At 46.5% G+C, this 22,638-nt stretch overlaps 1 protein-coding gene across 1 annotated transcript in view; it reads right to left on the reverse strand.

Moving 5' to 3' along the window:
- Positions 1–5,960: 5,960 nt before the first annotated feature.
- Positions 5,961–22,638, reverse strand: part of LOC115200409 (zinc finger SWIM domain-containing protein 6) — a gene marked incomplete in the record, with an annotated part of 70,223 nt that continues 53,545 nt past the window's right edge. Inside the window, 8 exon segments of the mRNA XM_029763471.1 lie at positions 5,961–10,089; positions 12,718–12,799; positions 12,868–13,031; positions 13,133–13,290; positions 17,227–17,362; positions 18,427–18,687; positions 19,661–19,807; positions 20,126–20,272. Coding sequence (XP_029619331.1) covers positions 9,224–10,089; positions 12,718–12,799; positions 12,868–13,031; positions 13,133–13,290; positions 17,227–17,362; positions 18,427–18,687; positions 19,661–19,807; positions 20,126–20,272 — 1,961 coding nt within the window.

Raw genomic sequence — 22,638 nt, forward strand, 5'->3', positions numbered from 1 at the left:
TCCACTCCCAAAGGACACACCTTTGGGAAGCATTGGATTCAACATGGGCCAGCATCTCTGTGGAAGCTTTCAACACCTTGTAGACTCCATGCCCTGACGATTTGAGGCTGTTCTGAGGGCAAATGGGGTGCAACTCAATATTAGGAAGGTGTTCATAATGTTTGGTATACTCAGTGTATTATTCACTGTGTTATTTATCATGCCTTTGGCCAATCACCATACCCTGAATACATGTACAGTATAAAGTCTGACTTCTCTTATCTACACTATTACAAAAAATGGTTCCTAAAGGGTTCTTCGGCTGTCCCCATAGAAAACCCTTTTGGGTTCCATATAGAACCCTCTGTGGAAAGGGTTCTACATGGAAGCCAAAAGGGTTTTACCTAGAACCAAAAGGGTTCTTCAAAGGGTTCTCCTATGGGGACAGCCGAAGAACACTTTTAGGTTCTAGATATCACCTCTGCAACTCAGCGTTTGTATCACACATTTTCTAATAAAAATCCATCTAGTCAATAACTGAACACAGCGTAACTTCTATACATTTAAAAAAAAAAAAGAATCTTTACTGTGGTCCTTTACTGTGAGCAATAGGACTGTTAGGGCCAAGTGGCAGAAAGGCATTGAGGAGCGAGGAGTGTTTTTCCTCTATTTCTCCCTTTTCATATAACACGATTATCATATAACACGATTATCATATAACACGATTATCATATAACATGATTCTTTTTTGACACCACATTCTAAAAAGAAAGTCCTTCAGGCTCTAGTTTAGTCTTATCTTGATTATTGTCCAGTCGTGTGGTCCAGGGCTGCAAGGAAAGACCTAGTTAAGCTGCAGCTGGCCCAGAACAGAGCTGCATGTCTTGCTCTTCACTGTAATCAGAGGGCTGATATAAATACTATGCATGCCAGTCTCTCTTGGCTAAGAGTTGAGGAGAGACTGACTGCATCACTTCTTCTTTTTATAAGAAACATTAACGTGTTGAAAATCCCAAATTGTTTGCGTAGTCAACTTACACACAGCTCTGACACACACACTTATCCCACCAGACATGCCACCAGGGGTCTTTTCACAGTCCCCAGATCCAGAACAAATTCAAGAAAACATACAGTATAATATGGAGCCCTTATTGCATGGAACTTCCTTCCATCTCATATTGCTCAAATAAACAGCAAACCTGGTTTAAAAAAACAGAAAAAGCAACACCTCGCGGCACAACGCCTCTCCCCTATTTGACCCAGATAGTTTGTGTGCATGTATTGGAATGGATATGTAGTCTACGTGTGCCTTTTTAATACAATTTGTAGTTCTGTTCTTGAACTGTGCTATTGTGTATTGATGTTCTGTATTATGTCATTCTGTATTATGTTTCATGTTTTGTGTGGACCCCAGGAAGAGAAGCTGCTGCTTTTGCAACAGGTAATGGGGATCCTAATAAAATACCAAAATGTATGGGTATCTAGGAGAGATTTGGAGGCTTGAACGGAGATCAGGAGTGTCCTGGCACTGACAGTGTTAAAGTGAGAAACTGTTACAGGGAACAGGTCACTGCAGCATATATCTCCTTACAGTATATTTGTTAATTGTCCTTGGAAACCATGTCATAGCAACTCACAGAACGAATGTGAGAAACAGAAATTGAGATTCATCACATTACTTTGAAGGACAAGGTCCTCTTGTCCAAATGACCATCCTGGGGATGTTGAAACTGCACTTGGCTGCCCTGTTACTATGCATAGCATCTAGGCCTACCCATTCTGACTAGCTTTAATGGAACAGGTTTGACCTTTGTGACCCAATGATTGTGAAAGTATAAAAATAAATGCAACATGTAACGCTGTTCTATCAAGTTTATAGGCCTCTAAAATGTTATCCTGGCTATTTGAAAGGTTTATTTGTCAAAGGAATAAAAATATGACTCTGTTGTGTTTCCACGGGGTATAACTTATGGACATAACTTTCTCACTGTGTCAGGTGCTTTAACTCGCTGTCCTGGAGGACATCTTCATTTGGTACCCTTAAATAAAGTCCTTTAAATAAAGCTGGAGTTAAATAATGAGAGCTGCTCCCGCCCTGAAGTCCCCCCTTCGGCTTGAAATTAACTTCTCGCTTTTATTAATGTCCCCTTATCGCTCATCGCGCTCACTGACCCGTCTCGCCCCTTCCCACTCAACCAGAGAGAGCGCTCTAGCAAGTGGTCGCTCTCCGCAAATGTAATTGAGGGCAATTTTCAAATTAAATTTTCAAAACCCTTCTCGATCTCCGTGAGGCAGGTGGGGTGTGGAGAGTGGGGAGCGGATGTCTTGATCGAGTTTTGTGGGCAGGTACCCCGGGCCGAAGAGGTGGAATGATAAACGAGGGGCATTAATCTCCATGACAGGGAGAGGAGTTAGCGCCAGTGATAGCACGGCTAACGGCTTTAATTAGCATTTAATCAGACGCCCCGGGGCCGTTGGAGGGGAGAGGAGAAGATCAAACTGTAACAGCCATAGAAGAGGAAGAAGACAGTCCCACTGGTGACCAAACAGCTGGGAGCACTGATCACTAGCATATCATGAAGAGGCCTATGATCTCTCCTTGTGTATGGTGGTTTAGATTAGTACAAAGGCTAGGTAACTAATCTCTTGTGCCATAAAGATCCAGACCTAATATAAAGGTCTATCAAATTTAAACAGCCAGAGAAGAGGAGGAGATCCCACTGGTGACCAGAACAATACGCACTGCTGTGGAGTAGCCCTAGTGAGCATGCACACTAGCTTTTCAGAGGTTGTTGTATGCTGTCCTTGGGTAGGTTCCTGGTTTTAAATCTGGATCAAAGGACCAGGAAAAACTGATGCCACCTTGAAACCATCGACACCTCTTTCGGAGTCCCCCGAATTAACAGGTCGTCATATTACAAAGTCATTGTACAAGGTGTCACTCATTTCCAGAGAGGATAGACTCAAAGACATGCATCAAGACTCACCATATACCTTTACCCTTTCTAATGTAGTATCCTTGATTTCACCCTGACACCTGTGACAAGATGCATTAGGTATGTCTGTCTCTGCAAAATGTTTCTAGTGTAGAACTAATGGTTTTCTCCCCACTAGACATGTAGGATTCGGGTGAAATCTGAAAGTGATTTGGCGGATGTTTGAGTGAGTGAGTGAGTGACATGTGTGAGTTGATGGTGATGGGGAGGAAAAGGACTTTTGGCACAAGAGGGCCATGTGTGATAATGTCATTAGAGATATAGTGTGACCGGTTTGTTCAGGCTGCCGTACTGTAGGGACGTCATTAACACCTGTTACTGAACAGGGTCCTATGCTATGGTCAGTACCACATACACACATGGACATACGCACAGACACAAGAACACAGCTAACTGACAAGCCACTTTCTCTCAGCGCCGTCAATGTTACATGCATCAAGATAACAACCAATGGACAGGTCTAACTTCTCTTTGACTGATGTTTGTAACGTGTACGCTGGGAGTCGGGAAGCACCTTCAGGGAGTGAATATTTAATGAATAAACAAACATGGACAAAACAAAAAAACACACGCAATGCACAGACATGAAACACAAACAGAAACAACGTCTGGGGAAGGAACCAAAGGGAGTGACATATTTAGGGAAGGTAATCAAGGTGGTGGAGTCCAGGTGAGTCTGGTGAGGCGCTGGTGCGTGTAACGATGGTGACAGGTGTGCGTAATAATGAGCAGCCTGGTGACCTAGAGCACCAGGGAGGGAGTATACGTGACAATGTTATTGTCGGTGAGCGATAATAATTAATCAGGAAGATATACATTCTGAGTATCCATGTGCACTGCCAACAAATTAACCTAATTATAGTACCAACACACACACACACACACACACACACACACACACACACACACACACACACACAGTAGGCCTACATTTGGAAAGTATTCAGACCCCTTCACATTTTCCACATTGTTACGTTACAGCTTTACTCTAAAATGGATTCAATCTACACACAATTCCCCATAATGACAAAGCGAAAACAGGTTTTTAGAAATGTACCATATTTACATAACTATTCAGACCCTTCGCTATGAAACTTGAAATTGAGCTCAGGCGCATCCTGTTTCCATTGATCATCCTTGAGATGTTTCTACAACTTGTTTGGAGTCCACCTGTGGTAAATTACGTTGTTTGGACATGATTTGGAAAGGCACACACCTGTCTATATAAGGTCCCACAGTTGACAGTACATATCAGAGCAAAAACCAAGCCATGAGGTTGAAGGAATTGTCTGTAGAGCTCCGAGACAGGATGGTGTCGAGGCACAGATCTGGGGAAGGGTACCAAAACATTTCTGCAGCATTGAAGGTCCCCAAGAACACAGTGGCCTCCATCATTCTTAAATGGAAGAAGTTTGGAACCACCAAGACTCTTCCTAGAGCTGGCCGCCCGGCCAAACTGAGCAATTGAGGGAGAAGGGCCTTGGTCAGGGAGGTGACCAAGAACCCAATGGTCACTCTGACAGAGCTCCAAAGTTCCTCTGTGGAGATGGGAGAACCATCCAGAAGGACAACCCTCTCTGCAGCACTCTACCAATCAGGCCTTTATGGTAGTGGCCAGACGGAAGCCACTCCTCAGTAAAAGGCACATGACAGCATGCTTGGAGTTTGCCAAAAAGGTAGCTAAAAGGACTCTCAGACCATGAGAAATACAATTCTCTGGTCTGATGAAACTAAGATTGAACTCTTTGGCCTGAATGCCAAGCGTCACATCTGGCGGAAACCAGGCACCGCTCATCACCTGGCCAATACCATCCCAAGCATGGTGGTGGCAGCATCATTCATTGGGGATGTTTTTCAGCGGCAGGGACTGGGAGACTAGTCAGGATCAAGGGAAAGAGGAACGGAGCAAAGTACAGAGAGATCCTTGATGAAAACTTGCTCCAGAGCAATCAGGACCTCAGACTGGGGCGAAGGTTCACCTTCCAACAGGACAACGACGCTAAGCTCACAGCCAAGACACTGAAGGAGTGGCATCGGCCAAAGTCTCTGAATGTCCTTGAGTGGCCCAGCCAGAGCCCAGACATGAACCTTATCAAACATCTCTGGATAGATCTGAAAATAGCTATGCAGCGACGCTCCCCATCCAACCTAATAGAACTTGAGAGGATCTGCAGAGAAGAATGGAAGAAACTCCCCAAATACAGGTGTGCCAAGCTTGTAGCATCATACCCCAGAAGACTAGAGGCTGTAATCGCTACTAAAGGTGCTTCAACAAAGTAATAAGTAAAAGGTCTGAATACTTAAACTGTTCTTGCTTTGTCATTATTGATGAGGGGAATAAGGCTGTATCGAGAATAAGAATAAGAGAATAAGGCTGTATCGTAACAATGTGGAAAAAAATGAAGCGATCTGAATACTTTCCAAATGCACTGGTTACACACACTCACAGACACAGACACAGACACACACACACACAGTTTGTGCTGCTGTGTTGCTGTACCCACCTCTGTGTGTTTGTGCCTTATTACTGTTCACACACAGACAGTTTCAGTGTTTGTGTCAATATTTAATGAGGGACGGGAGTCTGGGGACCCCACGGCTGTCAGGAGTCTGTCTGGAGGTACCACCTGTTCCCAATCCCCCAAACACACACACACACTAACTAATAAACCATGTTCTCTCAACACTGTGGGGAATTGGGGATGCTGTGGCAACATTGTCAATGCTACATACCTGTAAACAGGTATGTGGTATATAGACTGGTCCAAATTTGATTCACAAACTATGGATGTCATTGAATACTATTGTGATAGAGTTGAAAACTGCATACAGAACAACTGGATTCAGTGAGTGATTCTTAGTGATTTTCCTGATCGAGCTCCACTTGCTGGTCTGTTTCTATGCCGACCATCCTTTCGAGCAACCTTGTGTATCAGAATGAGATGTACTGTAACCATCCAATACAAAACCAAGGAGCCCAAACTGTACCTTTAAAAAAAACGAACTTTAATTAAAACAACAAAAAAAGATTATAAAACAGTGATTTTAGTTACATAAATAAATTGATATCGGTGTATCAAATCTTAATTCCATAAGCATGTATACATGGATCAGTGTAATAAATAAAGTGGGAAAACAGAAGATTCCATTTCCTACACGAACAGAAAAAAACCAGCTAGAAAGAAACAGAGGAAATCCATTCATTAGAGGACGAGACACACGGGGCAAAGTTTTCCATCAAACACACGAGGAAATGCTTCGTTAAAAGCACAGCGTTTACAGAGCCATTCAGTTACTAATTAAGGACACTAAAGCTGGGACCAAGGTGGCTTGGCTTTCACTTCTTGGAACGTGTTTGGTTGTTAGAACTCCTGCTTGGTTACTTCAAAACAAGGCAAGAGAAAAGGCTATTTATTCTTTAAAGAACAAAAGAGAAAGCACTTCAACAAAAACCAGAAAAATAAAGAAACAAGACAAGTTATTAGTACAATAGCCGGACCTCGTACAGGAAGAGACACACTGGTCTGTGGCGTGTTCAGATGCAAGCGGACATTTCAGCTGAGCACAACTCTTCCTGAAGGGTGACAGCCCTGCTGGTTTTAATAGATCAATTAGTATCACTGACCGACCTAGCTTTCACACCCCTGATTAGCCAGGTATAACGCTAAAGTCTGGGATTTCCAGGTAAAGAGAACCAGCAGACCCCGTGGCCTTCGAGGACCAGAGTTATACACAACTGCATGTTGGTCATTTCTCAATAGCTGATCAATGTTATGATACCACGTAATGAAAAATCAATGCTCAGGTTATCATATGACATATCAATGGAATACTGTACATCAGTTAAATACATAAATCTGTTCATTGTGAAAAGTGACCCTTGAGAGAACAAGATAATATTTTCACTGTGCTCCAATACCTTGAATAGATACCAAATCAAACTGATAGCAGTTCAATAATCTGAACCAATGTCTTAGTACTGACACTACCCTTGTCAGCCTACAGTAACCCACCATTAGCAAGGCCAATTCAGTTTCTGATGTGTTCTGTGGTATAAAAAAAATAGAAAGAAAAAACACTAAAGAGAAAAAGAGCAAGCTACAGCGGCTTCAAGTATTTCACATTACATAGAATACTCTGTGTAAATTAGTTAACATATACTTTTGAATCCTCCATACTCAGACTTACACTATCGTATATATACACAGTACAATACATGCTTGCTCGTATAATTGTTTCCTGTACTCGTTCCTTCTTCCTGTTAGTTTTAGAGAAATCCCTGAGAACGTCTTGAAAGTTGCTGAAGGTTATACACATAGAATAGGCCTATTAAAACAGTATTATAATGGGATTCTAATTATCCTATGGTTCCACATGCACAGAAGCATTGACACTGGCCCATTCTGGAGCTACACTCACCGATTCTACAGATGTGAGATCCTAATTTGAGCCTGTTTGCTACAGCAGGAAAATAATCCTGCAGCAACAGGAAATATGAACTATGTATAAAATAAATTGACCTTTTTGTAGGGGTTGATACATTTTTCTTAAGGGAAAATCAAGTCCGAAATTGTGGAAAAGTGGAAATTAAACAACTTTAAACCTCAAAATACAAGTAAAACATTTCCTGTATTGCAGGTGATCCAATTAAGATCCTACATCTGTACAACTAGAACCCTGGTAACTTTGGCACTGTAATTAGTTACCCAGCCTGTATTCTTGTGAACACAGAAACAGCAAGGTCACCAGTTTAGTTTTGTGAATACATAAACAGTCAGGTAACCCGGCTAGTCTTGTGAATACAGAAACAGTCAGGTAACCAGGCTAGTCTCCAGCAACTGTTCATCGTAAGACTTGAACCAGTAACTAACCCACAATTACAAGTTTGTTGGTTCTAAGTACATTGTGCACTGTAAAAAAAAAAATATCCTGTTGTTTTTACGGTAACTTACTGGCAGCCAGTTAGTTACCTGTAAGTTACTGTAAAAAAAAAAAAAAAAAGTTACCGTAAATTCAAAAAAATACTTTTGTTTAACAGTACATTACTCTAAACTTTACTGTAAACAGGATTTGTTTTTACAGTGTGGGATATTTCTGGCATAATACATCAAATGCTGGTACTCTTTGATAATACTCCATATCCTCATCTTATGGTCCATGTGCCATTACTGTAGTCCTGCATTGTTGACCTTAATCTAACACAGATAGTTATGATTACTGCATCTGAAACAACACCAGTCTGTTAAGACAATTATTCCAAAACTAGAATCTAACTAATACCTATGACTCAGAGAAAACACAAGTGACGAGTCAACAGAAATGCTAATGGTGGTTTTCTCATGAAGCCGAGCTGTGCAGTGCTTCCAATAGTCAGGTATGTGTGGTTTTAAAGCCATAGGGTCTCTTGAGGCTGCCAATGTGTTTTTACACGAGCGCTTTCGCACAAGGGACTTTAAGCCAGTTGACATATACTCAGTATAAAACCAAGATATAAAACAGGGAGATGCTAATAATAATAAAGATTTCTGTTATCTGCTTTTTCCTCTCGCACACACAAAGAAAAACACACACAACATTCACTACATGACATTTCCTCTTCTGAAAATAAAACACACATAGTACTGTACACAGTAATAATAATAACAGTAATAATGTTTATAACAATAACAACAGCAAGAACGATAATACTGTGTGGCTCTGGAAAGATTTTTTTCCTTCTTTTGTTTTGTCTTCCAACTCTTTACTTGTCCATGTTTAAGTCCAAAGAAGTTTAAAAGGCAGACTCAAGTTAATATAAAAGTACTAGGGGCCGACCCTGGTCAGCCGAACCTCCCCCTAGGGGCCGACCCTGGTCAGCCGAACCTCCCCCTCGGGGCCGACCCTGGTCAGCCGAACCTCCCCCTAGGGGCCGACCCTGGTCAGCCGAACCTCCCCCTAGGGGCCGACCCTGGTCAGCCGAATCTCCCCCTAGGGGCCGACCCTGGTCAGCCAAATCTCCCCCTCGGGGCCGACCCTGGTCAGCCGAACCTCCCCCTAGGGGCCGACCCTGGTCAGCCGAACCTCCCCCTAGGGGCCGACCCTGGTCAGCCGAACCTCCCCCTAGGGGCCGACCCTGGTCAGCCGAACCTCCCCCTAGGGGCCGACCCTGGTCAGCCGAACCTCCCCCTAGGGGCCGACCCTGGTCAGCCGAACCTCCCCCTAGGGGCCGACCCTGGTCAGCCGAACCTCCCCCTAGGGGCCGACCCTGGTCAGCCGAACCTCTCCCTCACCAGCATCATGAGTTTCTTCTTTCCCTTGTAGATCTGTTTGAGGTTGTCTATGAACTGGGTAAACTGGATGTGTCCGTCCTGGGCCATGAGGAACGTCTCCCGGGTCTTCCCCAGGAACTCTATGAACTCGCTGTAGTGGCGTGGGCTGATGTGCGTGAGGCGAGAGTGCGTGGTGTTGATGTAGGCCCCGATGGTAGCATCTAGCAGCTGCCTGAGAGGAGCTTTGTCCAGTGACATCAGCTTCCCAGAGTTCCTGCGGCTGTGCAGCACTGACACCAGCCCCGGCGTGGTCAGTGTGCACCGCCGCAAAATATCCGACAGCACCGTGGCGCACTTCACGCTCTTCACCACCAGGGGGATGACGGCAGCCAGCTCGTTCTTTCCCAGCGAGTGACTCAGAGCGCAGGCCCACAGCACGTCATTGATGGCTGGGTGGGTATCCTGGTTGTAGCTAAGGTTTAGATGAGCCATGGCTAGCGTGGCTAGCTTGTATGCCCTCATAGGGTACCCCCTGTGCTCCATGTACCTGGCTATCGTGAACAGCTGTGTGTAGCTCATCCCCGTGGCGGCCGCATCCAGAACGATCTGGTAGGCCGTCTCGAAGGCGATGTGGTCCTTCTCGCAGAGCGTGAGGGCGGAGAGGGCACAGTTCTGGGGGTCCTTCATGGCACACTGCAGGGCCAGGGTCCGGGCGGAGGAGGCCAGGTTCTCCTGCTGGTGACAGTCCAGGTGCAGCCGAACGATGGTGGTGTTGGACATAACGGTGGTGGCCACGATGCTGGTGGCCTCGGTCGGGGTGAAGAGGGTGTACCAACTCTGCATGATGCTGTCCAACGCATACACCCCTGGGACACACACACAAGATCGAGAAGTCAGAGGATTAGCAGAGTAATTTGAATAATAATATTTATTTTGAAGCCCTCATACTGAACTAAATATATACTTAACTAAATATGAACTAAATACAGTGAGCTCAAAGTATTGGGACAGTGACACATTATGTTGTTTTGGCTCTGTACTCCAGCACTTTGGATTTGAAATAATACAAGGGGGTTCTACTAAACTAATGTACGGAATTGTTTTAAGATGGCCATAGCAAGTATCATTTAGCTATTTGATTTTGAAATGTAAGACCCCTTAAGGGGTTTATTTGATGAAACATTGAATTTGGCATCACTGCTATTAACAGATTCACTACATGGAACAAGATAGTCCCACAAAAAATCTAAAAGAAGTTTGTTCTGAAGTGACACAGTATAAGAAAGATCAGGAAACATTCTATTTTATATATATATATATATAGGGGATATAGGGGATCAAATACTTTTTTCCCTCACTGTATATATATATAAAATTTACATTTAACCCCTTATTTTAGGCACTAAACTATATCCCTATATTCTTCCATAATTTTTTAAAAACTGGTACCGGGGACCATTAGACGAGTCTTGCGGGCTTGTAGAGCAAAACAACCAACATGTACGTGTTCTTGAGAGACTCACCTTTCCTCAGAGGGGTCATATTAGTGTGTAGCTCAAACACTACAGACAGAAGTTGGCAGATTGGCTGTACCGACTTCAGACCAGTCCCAAGACGCTTGTAGGGGTCGTAGAGCAAAACGGAGAATACCATCAAGTTCGCGAGAGTTTCATCTTTGTAGGCCAAACCGTTCGGATACTACAGACATTTTCGTGAGAAGACAGATTTTCAGGACGTCTCATGGTCTGACAAACACCGCTCTAGCTCTGCCACCTTTTACCACAGATGCGGAAGGGCGATATCGGCGGATGCAGTAGATTGAGCCCATGCAAAATAGCAGATATCTCTAGCTTAAACAGACGGGTGTTCATGGGGATTTTTCTATTAAGTTAATTCGATTTCCGCGGGGCCAGGGAAATTGTCAGCTTTAATTTGAGGGTATTTTTATCCATATCGGGTGAACCGTTTAGAAATGAAAGCACTTTTTGTACATAGTCCCCCATTTTAGGGGACCAAAACTAAAAATGGGACAAATTCACTTGTGTATTAAAAAAAAAAGTAAAGTCTCATATTTGGTCCCATATTCATAGCACACAATAATTACATCAACCTTGTGACTCCACAAATTTGTCAGGTTTGTTTTGGTTGTGTTTCAGATTATTTTTTACGCCCAATAGAAATGAATGGTAAATAATGTATTGTGTCATTTTGAAGTCACTTTTATTGTAAATAAGAATAGAACATGTTTGACACTTCTACATTAATGTGGATATTACCATGATTACAGATAATCCTGAATGAATTGTGAATAATGATGAGGGAGAAAGTTAGAGGCACAAATATCATAACCCAAGACATGCTAACCTCGCACCATTACAATAACAGTGGAGGTTAGCATTTTATATCATACCCCCAAGACATGCTAACCTCGCACCATTACAATAACAGTGGAGGTTAGCATTTTATATCATACCCCCAAGACATGCTAACCTCGCACCATTACAATAACAGGAGAGGTTAGCATTTTATATCATACCCCCAAGACATGCTAACCTCTCACCATTACAATAACAGGGGAGGTTAGTATTTTATATCATACCCCCAAGACATGCTAACCTCTCACCATTACAATAACAGGAGAGGTTAGCATTTTATATCATACCCCCAAGACATGCTAACCTCTCACCATTACAATAACAGGGGAGGTTAGCATTTTATATCATACCCCCAAGACATGCTAACCTCGCACCATTACAATAACAGGAGAAGTTAGCATTTTATATCATACCCCCAAGACATGCTAACCTCGCACCATTACAATAACAGGGGAGGTTAGTATTTTATATCATACCCCCAAGACATGCTAACCTCTCACCATTACAATAACAGGGGAGGTTAGCATTTTATATCATACCTCCAAGACATGCTAACCTCTCACCATTACAATAACAGGGGAGGTTAGCATTTTATATCATACCCCCAAGACATGCTAACCTCTCACCATTACAATAACAGGGGAGGTTAGCATTTTATATCATACCCCCAAGACATGCTAACCTCGCACCATTACAATAACAGTGGAGGTTAGCATTTTATATCATACCCCCAAGACATGCTAACCTCGCACCATTACAATAACAGGAGAGGTTAGCATTTTATATCATACCCCCAAGACATGCTAACCTCGCACCATTACAATAACAGTGGAGGTTAGCATTTTATATCATACCCCCAAGACATGCTAACCTCGCACCATTACAATAACAGGAGAGGTTAGCATTTTATATCATACCCCCAAGACATGCTAACCTCTCACCATTTCAATAACAGGGGAGGTTAGCATTTTTTGGGGGTATGATATTTATTATGTATTATTTCAAATCCAAAGTGCTGGCGTAGAGAGCCAAAACAATCCAACTTGTGTCACTGTGCTGGTTCTTCTGGAGCTCACTGTAAGTGGTATATCATAGGAAGGGAAAACGGTGTAGACTTACCTACTTCAGTGGCACAGGTAACTAACCACCGTACCATCTCCCTCCTCCTCCAGTTCAACGTAGACAGGGTTATCCTCATCACCTGGGAATGAGACAGTTAGGGATGGTACAGAGGTGTGTGTGTGTGTGTTTGTGTGTGTGTGGGTGTACCTGTAGCCCCAGCTCCAGTGAGACTTTCAGCAGTGTGATGTCTGGCAGGCTGTCCATCAGAGTAGCGATCTTGAAGGCATCCTGGCCCAGTTTAAAGATGTGAGATGAGGAATGGATGTTCTTCTGGATGGACTCTAGTACAGTCTCCAGCTTACGACTATCACCTGGACCAACAGAACAACACATACAGTACAATGACAAAGGGACCAAAATGTATGTGTGTGTGTGTGTGTGTGTGTGTGTGTGTGTGTGTGTGTGTGTGTACCTTTGGCTGCGGTGAGCATGGTGGAGGCCAGTTCACACTGCTGGGACTCTATGTGGGTGAGTGTGAACCAGCGTGGGTAACGGTTAGGGACCACAGACACCATGTGATGGGGTCGCGACAGGTCAACTGACGAGGCTGTGGACTCCAACACAGGCAACCTGAGGAGCACAGAAAAACCACAAGGCTGATTTGGATCACACACACACAAACACAAGCACAAAGTATAATCAGCAAGATTTTGTCAGTGTTCTGGAGTACATTAAAGGTGTTGGCCTACTGCAATTTACTTCCAACCAAGTCCTTCATTACAGACCTGAAGCAACAGTAGTATGATGACTGTTTTCTTGACTTGAGTTACTGGTAATTAAGAACATAGGCCTGTTACACCTGCTGGTGTAGAATAGTGCAGGGCGAAATGGCCAAAATATATCACAATATTTTTCTTCTTTTTGATGGTATTTTCTGTTTCTGAATAATAAAAGTCTAAATATGCTTTATGAGTAGTGCATGACCCTAGGAAGGCAGTAAATTAATTATAAGTTGTTTAATGTCTTTCTCTATTCTGATGGTTTTATACTCAACCAAACTGACAGTTAAGTAGTCCAATTTGTAGAACTTTTCAATTACTTAGCACTGTACACAAATACCGTTAGACAGTATTGTAAAGATCCATACCGGTGTACATTAAAAGACGACGCATCACCCAGCCCTAGTGTAAACAGGCTTTATAGGTCTTACGCATCTGCAGACAGACAGACATTGGAGTACACAGTATTCTTCTCCTTGTGTCTGCTACTGTGGGCAGCTCATCTCAAATTCAAACCTCATCTTCCAGCCCAGTTGCAAAGGTCTCTCTCGCTGCCGTTGAAAGAGAAGAGAACCTGGGCAGATCTCAACCAATCACAAAGCTAATTGAGTCCATGGGGAAATGAGCGGATTCACCTTCCGGCCTTCGATGCCTGGACACACATCAAACCCATACGCACCCACCCACGCACCCACCCACCCACACACACACCCACCCACCCACCCACCCACCCACGCACCCACCCACCCACCCACACACCCACCCACCCACCCACACACATAAAAGCAATGTTACAAGGCTATGCTAAATGGCAGTTTGATTTCAGAGAAAAGGGCCAGAGACACTATAGCTATGTGAGGAACACCAAGTCGGGCTCTAACGTTGATTATTAACTGAAGTGTGTCGGGCCCAGACAAGGTAAAAGGGAAGGCCTGGCCAAAAGTCTGACTAGATAAAGGGGAGAGAAAGCAAGACGAGACTTGGTGTGAAATGGAGACGTGCCGATGCAATAGCGACAAGGGTTTCGTTCCAAACACATCTAAAGATCTGCTAAAACACTGGGGGATTCTGGACCATTGCTGTGGTGGAACTAAGCAAAAAGTCTCTCCCTAAAGATGGAATCCTCGTCAACATTCCTACCTTTGTGTGACTTACAGAGAACCACTGGTGGGGACTGATTGTGGACATTTTATAAGCCAAGCTTGGAAAGTACTCAATGTTTGAGTGAAGATCCTAACTGTCTGGGCTATAGGCCATCATATTTGCCACCAATGCTCCTTATAGGACACATCACTGCACTCTACACTCCTCTGTAAACTGGTCATCTCTGTATACCCGTCGCAAGACCCACTAGTTGATGCTTATTTAGAAAACCCTTAGGCCTCACTCCCCCTATCTGAGATATCTACTGCAGCCCTCATCCTCCACATACAACACCCGTTCTGCCAGTCACATTCTGTTAAAGGTCCCCAAAGCACACACATCCCTGGGTCGCTCCTCTTTTCAATTCGCTGCAGCTAGCGACTGGAACGAGCTGCAACAAACACTCAAACTGGACTGTTTTATGTCAATCTCTTCATTCAAAGACACTTACTGACAGTTGTGACTGCTTTGTGTGATGTATTGTTGTCTCTACCTTCTTGCTATTTGCACTGCCGTCTGTGCCCAACAATGTTTGTTCCCTGTTTTGTGCTGCTACCATGTTGTGTTGCTACCATGTTGTTGTCATGTTGTGTTGCTACCATGCTGTGCTGTCATGTGTTGCTGCCTTGCTATGTTGTCTTCGGTGTTTTGTCCTATATTTATATTGTATTACATTTATTTTAATCCCAGGCCTCCGTCCCCGCAGGAGGCCTTTTGCTTTTTGGTAGGCCGTCATTGTAAATAAGAATTTGTTCTTAACTGACTTGCCAAGTTAAATAAAGGTTAAATAAAAAAAATTGATATATTGTTGTTCAATGTAATGACACAGAAGCAGCATCATCTATTCCACATAAAAACATTGCTAGTGTAAAGTACTGCTCACTTCCTCCCATACCGAGAGCAAACTTGGGACCTCTGCCTTGCTAGCACACGTGACCACCCCCCTGATTTCTCAGTTTGGCCAGGCGGCCAGCTCTAGGAAGAGTCTTGGTGGTTCCAAACTTCTTCCGTTTAAGAATGATGGAGGCCACTGTGTTCTTGCTGACCTTCATTGCTGCAAACATTCTTTGTTACCTTTCCCCATATCTGTGCCGACAATCCTGTCTCGGAGCTCTACGGACGATTCCTTCAACCTCATGGCTTGGTTTTTGCTCTGACATGCACTGTCAACTGTGGGACCTTATATAGACAGGTGTGTGCCTTTCCAAACCATGTCCAAACAACGTAATTTACCACAGGTGGATTCCAAACAAGTTGTAGGAACATCTCAAGGATGATCAGTAGAAACAGGATGCACCTGAGCTCAATTTCGAGTCTCATAGCAAAGGGTCTGAATAGTTATGTAAATAGGGTATTTCTGTTTTTTACATTAGCAAAAATGTTTAAAAAAACTGTTTTTGCTTTGTCATTATGGGATATTGTGATGTCATTATGGGGTATTGTGATGTCATTATGGGGTATTGTGATGTCATTATGGGGTATTGTGAGTAGATTGATGAGGAAAAACATGTATTTAATCTATTTTAGAATAAGGCTGTAACGTAACAAAATGTGGAAAAGGGGAGGGGGTCTGAATACTTTCCGAATGCAAAATAGAAGTGAAAGAGAGTAACTATATATCCAGTTATTTCATAGTCTGGTCCTGGATTCTGGTGAACATCAGTGAGACTACTGAACTCTTTACCTCCTGGTTTTCACCCTCAGACAAAGTAAACACTTCACAAACATAATTTCACTTCCCCAATCTATCCATCACAGCAGCCGCTGGAAGACCTCTACTCAAGACATCTTCCTTATATACAAAAGCTCCCCAAGCCACTGCAGACTATCAGTCGAGGCCACATGGAACAGTCATTTCACATTAGCTGGATACCAATCTTCATAAATTCCTGTGATATACCAACCCCTGCACTAGTGAAATCAGTGTTCAGTACATACACACTACTTCCTTGAGCTGAATAGAACTCCTTAGCACTAAGCAGTGGTGTGAATAAGGAGAGGCTGTGTAAGACTATGATCATGTTCTAATGGGTTGATAAAAGCCAGTCCTTTTACCTGGCCTGTATATTTAACCAGCAGCCCCTGTCCCGTGGGAGTAGGAAGGTATACGCTGATATATTACACCAGCACCACATTTAACACATTCACTATGTGACAGACAGACAGACACCCGGGTCCCTGGAGTAGCTAGACGTGGCCACAATATTGCACCGCACCCTCTCCTTCCACAGGGCTGGGTGGGGAGAGAGGTGGGTTGGGGGGGAGAGAGGTGGGTTGGGAGGGCGGGAGGCGAGGCCTGACTAAGGTACAGTTTGGGCACTACTCAAGCCAAAGTTTTTCGAATTGCATATTTCAGTGCCCAATGATACGTGACGTAGTACTCATTCATTATCGATCATTAAGTGTTGCCAGTGTTAGCCGTGTTCACAGAGCATCTCAATGAGAAGCCAATGGCAGAGAGGTTTTGGTGTTAGCCATGTAGCTGTCCTGACACTGTAGACCAGGTGTGTGAGAGTCTACTCATTACACAGTCATTAAAATCTCATTAACATCATTAATGTTCACTGATCCAGCTCCCCCTTCCAAAACAATATCAAAACAGAGCCACTCCGCACACACAAGTAATGATAAAAGAGAGCCTCACCGCATGGCTCTGAGTGCAATCTTGTATGCCAGTTCAGCGTCGTGAGGTAGGAGAGAGGTGAAGAGGTAGCGGGTGAAGGTGTGCATGGGAACACTCTCTCTGTGGACAATCTCTCCGTGGCCGCTGTACGGCCCACCTGGAGGTACAGGGAGAGAAGAGGAACATGTTAACACGGGACAGAAGACACGTGGTTCAGACAGGAAGACAGGGTGAAACAGTTTGCTGATGGAACAATCAAAGACAGAAATATCAGTTGCAAAAACAGGAAATGCATTTCATTTAACGTTGGTGGAGTTAAGGAGAATGTGTTAATTACTAAATTGTAATTACTTCGCCACAACAGCCTATTTATTGCCTTACCTCCCTAATCTTACCTCATTTGCACACAATGTATATAGATTTGTTCCCCCTATTGACTGTATGTTTGTATATTCCATGTGTAAATCTGTGATGTTGTTTGTGTCGCACTGCTTTGCTTTATCTTGGTCAGGTCGCCGTTGTAAATGAGAACTTGTTCTCAACTGGCATACCTGGTTATATATATATATATATATATATATATATATATATATATATATATATATATATTTGTGTGTTTTTAAGTAGCTAGACAGTGGCTATCATAGTTTCCTCCTCCTAGTCCAGACGAGAAAGGGTCACGCGCATCACAAAGCCATCTCCATGACGTGTTGAATGGAAGACTAGGCCTCCACTGGGTTATTTTACACTGAACAGGCCCCCCGACCCCTTACAGCCTGGGACTCAATTACCAACCAGGACAGAGGTAGTTGGTTGTCCTCGGGAAGAGGCAGGGGTTAGTGTGGGACTGGCAGTTTGAGTGCTGGGTCTCCGAGATGGCCACCATCTCTCCCACTCCCATAACCAAACCACAGCAGTCACATTCTGTCCCAGTACAAGATTATAGTAGTCTGTCTGTGTCTGTCTCGACACAATGTCCCCGGTGTTACTTTGTGAGGCGAGGGAAGGAGAGACTACGGAGTGAGGAGAGAGACTTGGAGAGAGGGAAGGAGAAGCTATGGAGAGAGAAGAAGACAGACTCGAAGAGAGGAAAGGAGAGACTAGGAGAGAGAGGAAGGAAAGAGAAAAAGCCCTTTCTGCTTTCACAGCTACAGTAACACACATATCCAACGCAACCTTACGGAAGCTTATTTTACACTTTAACCAATAGTGTGTCCTCACTCTCTAACAGGAAGACGGCTTGCTTGCGGAAGATCTTGACCAGCGTGTCATCCAGCTCCACTTCCTGCAGCTTGGCTAATAGCTGCTCTTCATTGCGACACACCTTCTCCTGGGCGTACAGCCCGTCAGGCATCACCCGCTGCTGGCCTAAGCCAATCAGAGCAGTCTCCACGGCCAGCGCCACGTACGATTCCCCCTCACCTAGCAAACGCTGCACTGGCAACCGCTGCAGCTCCGCACGACTCACCACGCTGGAACAGTCTGAGAGAGAAGAGAAAAACAAGAGAAAGAGAGGAGAGAGAGGTCAATGTCCAGTAGTCAGTTTATCTGGTTCTTTGAGGTTTGGAGGTTCCCTCCTATAGAACCCTATTCCACACCCCTGAGGGTCAGGCTGTCCCAAATAGAACCCTATTCCACACCCCTGAGGGTCAGGCTGTCCCAAATAGAACCCTATTCCACACCCCTGAGGGTCAGGCTGTCCCAAATAGAACCCTATTCCACACCCCTGAGGGTCAGGCTGTCCCAAATAGAACCCTATTCCACACCCCTGAGGGTCAGGCTGTCCCAAATAGAACCCTATTCCACACCCCTGAGGGTCAGGCTGTCCCAAATAGAACCCTATTCCACACCACTGAGGGTCAGGCGAGGGGGGAATGGTGAGGGGTGAGAGGGGGGGGAATGGTGAGGGGTGAGAGGGGGGGGAATGGTGAGGGGTGAGAGGGGGAGGAATGGTGAGGGGTGAGAGGGGGAGGAATGGTGAGGGGTGAGAGGGGGAGGAATGGTGAGGGGTGAGAGGGGGAGGAATGGTGAGGGGTGAGAGGGGGAGGAATGGTGAGGGGTGAGAGGGGAGGAATGGTGAGGGGTGAGAGGGGGAGGAATGGTGAGGGGGTGAGAGGGGGAGGAAAGGTGAGGGGTGAGAGGGGGAGGAAAGGTGAGGGGTGAGAGGGGGAGGAAAGGTGAGGGGTGAGAGGGGGAGGAAAGTTGAGGGGTGAGAGGGGGAGGAAAGGTGAGGGGTGAGAGGGGGAGGAAAGGTGAGGGGTGAGAGGGGGAGGAAAGGTGAGGGGTGAGAGGGGGAGGAAAGGTGAGGGGTGAGAGGGGGAGGAAAGGTGAGGGGTGAGAGGGGGAGGAAAGGTGAGGGGTGAGAGGGGGAGGAAAGGGACCATCTGAAAGAGGGAGACAAAAAGATTGAACGAAAAGGAGAGAGAGACAGAAGATAGATGAATATGTTTAGTACCTGAAAGGTCAAGGCAGGTGTTGGCCCCGTCCTCTGTCCCCCGTCCGGTCTCAGTGAGGGTGCTGAACAGGGTGCCGATGGGATCCAGAGGGTGACCCACCCAGCCCTCCATGTTGGTTATGGAGGTGATGCCTTTATGGAGCAGCTCTGTCACGAACAGGACAAATCACAACACATGTAAACACCGCTCACAACCCTATTAGGGTTGAAAAGTTGCAGTAACTTCCCAAACTTCCTCCAACTGGGATTTTCTAGAACATTGTACAACCTTTATCCCTATTGACAACATCAACAATGCTGCAGCAACGCCCCAATTAACAACACTGTGTGCCTCAACTATGTATTGTAAAAAAGGTTTTCAGCAGGTATAAGTCCCATTAAATTGGTAGACAACGCTTTACTACGTAATGGGGGTATAGAACTGTGGTATAATATTCAGATTTGGTCTAATAAGGACTGTCTGACCTTTCTTATGTCTGCGGAAATGCTCCAGCTGTCTCTGCTGCTGCCGCCGTAGTGTATTCACCACGGCAATGGCCAATCGCAGCGCTTCACGGGGGTAACCATGGGAACGCAGGGCATCCACCCGAGCACAAGCCGTTGGAACGTGTTCTGGGAGAGAGAGAGAGACAGAGGCTGCGTGTCTTGATCACATTCTATAAGGCTTTTGGCTTGTGACCACTCATATCGGCATAGGGCAACACACACACACACACACACCGTCCACACACAGTCGCACCGTCCACACACACATACACAGAAACACCGTACACACCGTCCACACACACACACACGGTTCACACACACACACACACACACACCGTCCACACACACACACACCCACAGTCCACACACACACACCATCCACACACACACACACACACACACCCCGTCCACACACACACCCCGTCCACACACACACACACACACCGTCCACACACACACACACACACCGTCCACACACACACACACACAGTCCACACACACAGTCCACACACACACACACACACACACACCGTCCACACACACACACACACACACACACACAGTCCACACACACACACACCACACACACACACACACACACACACACACACACCGTCCACACACACACACCGTCCACACACACACACGCACCGTCCACACACACACACACACCGTCCACACACACACGCACGCAGTCCACACACACACACCATCCACACACAAACACACTGCCCCCCACACAAACTGCCCCACCCCCCCCCACACACACTGCCCCCACACACACACACCAACCCCCATCGCACCGCCCCCACACACACACACACACGTCCACACACCCACGTCCCCACACACACACACAGACCCCCCCAACGTCCACACACACACCCACGTCCACCATCCAAACACACACCCCCACACACAAGTACACACAGACACAAGTACACACACATACACACATACACACTGCCCACCCACACACACACACACACACACTACCCCACACACACTGCCCCCCCACACACACAGCCCCCCCCACACACACTGCCCCCCCCCCACACACACAGCCCCCCCACACACACACACACACACACACATACACACACCGCCCCACCCACACACACTGCCCCCCCACACACACACACACACACACACACACACTGCCCCACCCCCCCCACACACACACACACACTGCCCCACCCCCCACACACACACACACACACACACACACACACACACACACTGCACCCCCCCCCACACACACACACACACAGCCACCCCCACACACACACACACACACTCTGCCCCCCTACACACACACACACACACACTGCCCCCCCCCACACACACACACACACACACAGCCCCCCCCACACACACACACACTGCCCCCCCCCACACACACACACACTGCCCCCCTACACACACACACACTGCCCCCCTACACACACACACACACACACACACTGCCCCCCCCACACACACACTGCCCCCCCCCACACACACACTGCCCCCCCCACACACACACTGTCCCTCCCCCCACACACACACCGCCCCACACACACACACACACACCGCCCACACACACACACTGTCCCCCCCCCCCACACACACACACACTGCCCCCCACACAAACACTGTCCCCCCCCACACACACACACTGCCCCCCCCCCACACACACACACACAGACACACTGCCCCCCCACACACACACACACTGCCCCCCCCACACACACACACTGCCCCCCCCCACACACACACACTGCCCCCCCCCACACACGCACACACTGCCTCCCCACACACGCACACACTGCCCCCCCCACACGCACACACTGCCCCCCCCACACACACACACCCACACATTGCCCCCCCGACACACACACTGCCCCCCCCGACACACACACTGCCCCCCCCGACACACACACATTGCCCCCCCCGAAACACACACATTGCCCCCCCACACACTGCCCCCCCCACACACACACACACTGCCCCCCCCACACACACACCCCCCACACACAGCCCCCCCCCACCACACACTGCCCCCCCCCCACACACACACACACGCCCCCCACACACACTGCACCCACTCTGCTGCCCCCCCCACACACACACTGCCCCCCCCCCACACACACTGCCCCCCCACACACACATACACTGCCCACCCCCACACACACACACACTGCCCACCCCCACACACACACACACACTGCCCCACCCCCACACACACACACACTGCCCCCACACACACACACACTGCCCCCACACACACACACACTGCCCCCACACACACACACACTGCCCCCCCACACACACCTGCCCCCCACACAGACACACACACACACTGCCCCCCCCCACACAACACACACACTGCCCCCCCCCACACACACACACACCCACCATATCCTCTAATCACACACACACTGCCCCCCCAAACACACACACACACTCCTGCCCCCCCACCACACACACACACCACACACACACTGGCCCCC

Source organism: Salmo trutta, chromosome 9 (assembly GCF_901001165.1).
Source record: "Salmo trutta chromosome 9, fSalTru1.1, whole genome shotgun sequence".
Classification (NCBI taxonomy): domain Eukaryota; kingdom Metazoa; phylum Chordata; class Actinopteri; order Salmoniformes; family Salmonidae; genus Salmo; species Salmo trutta.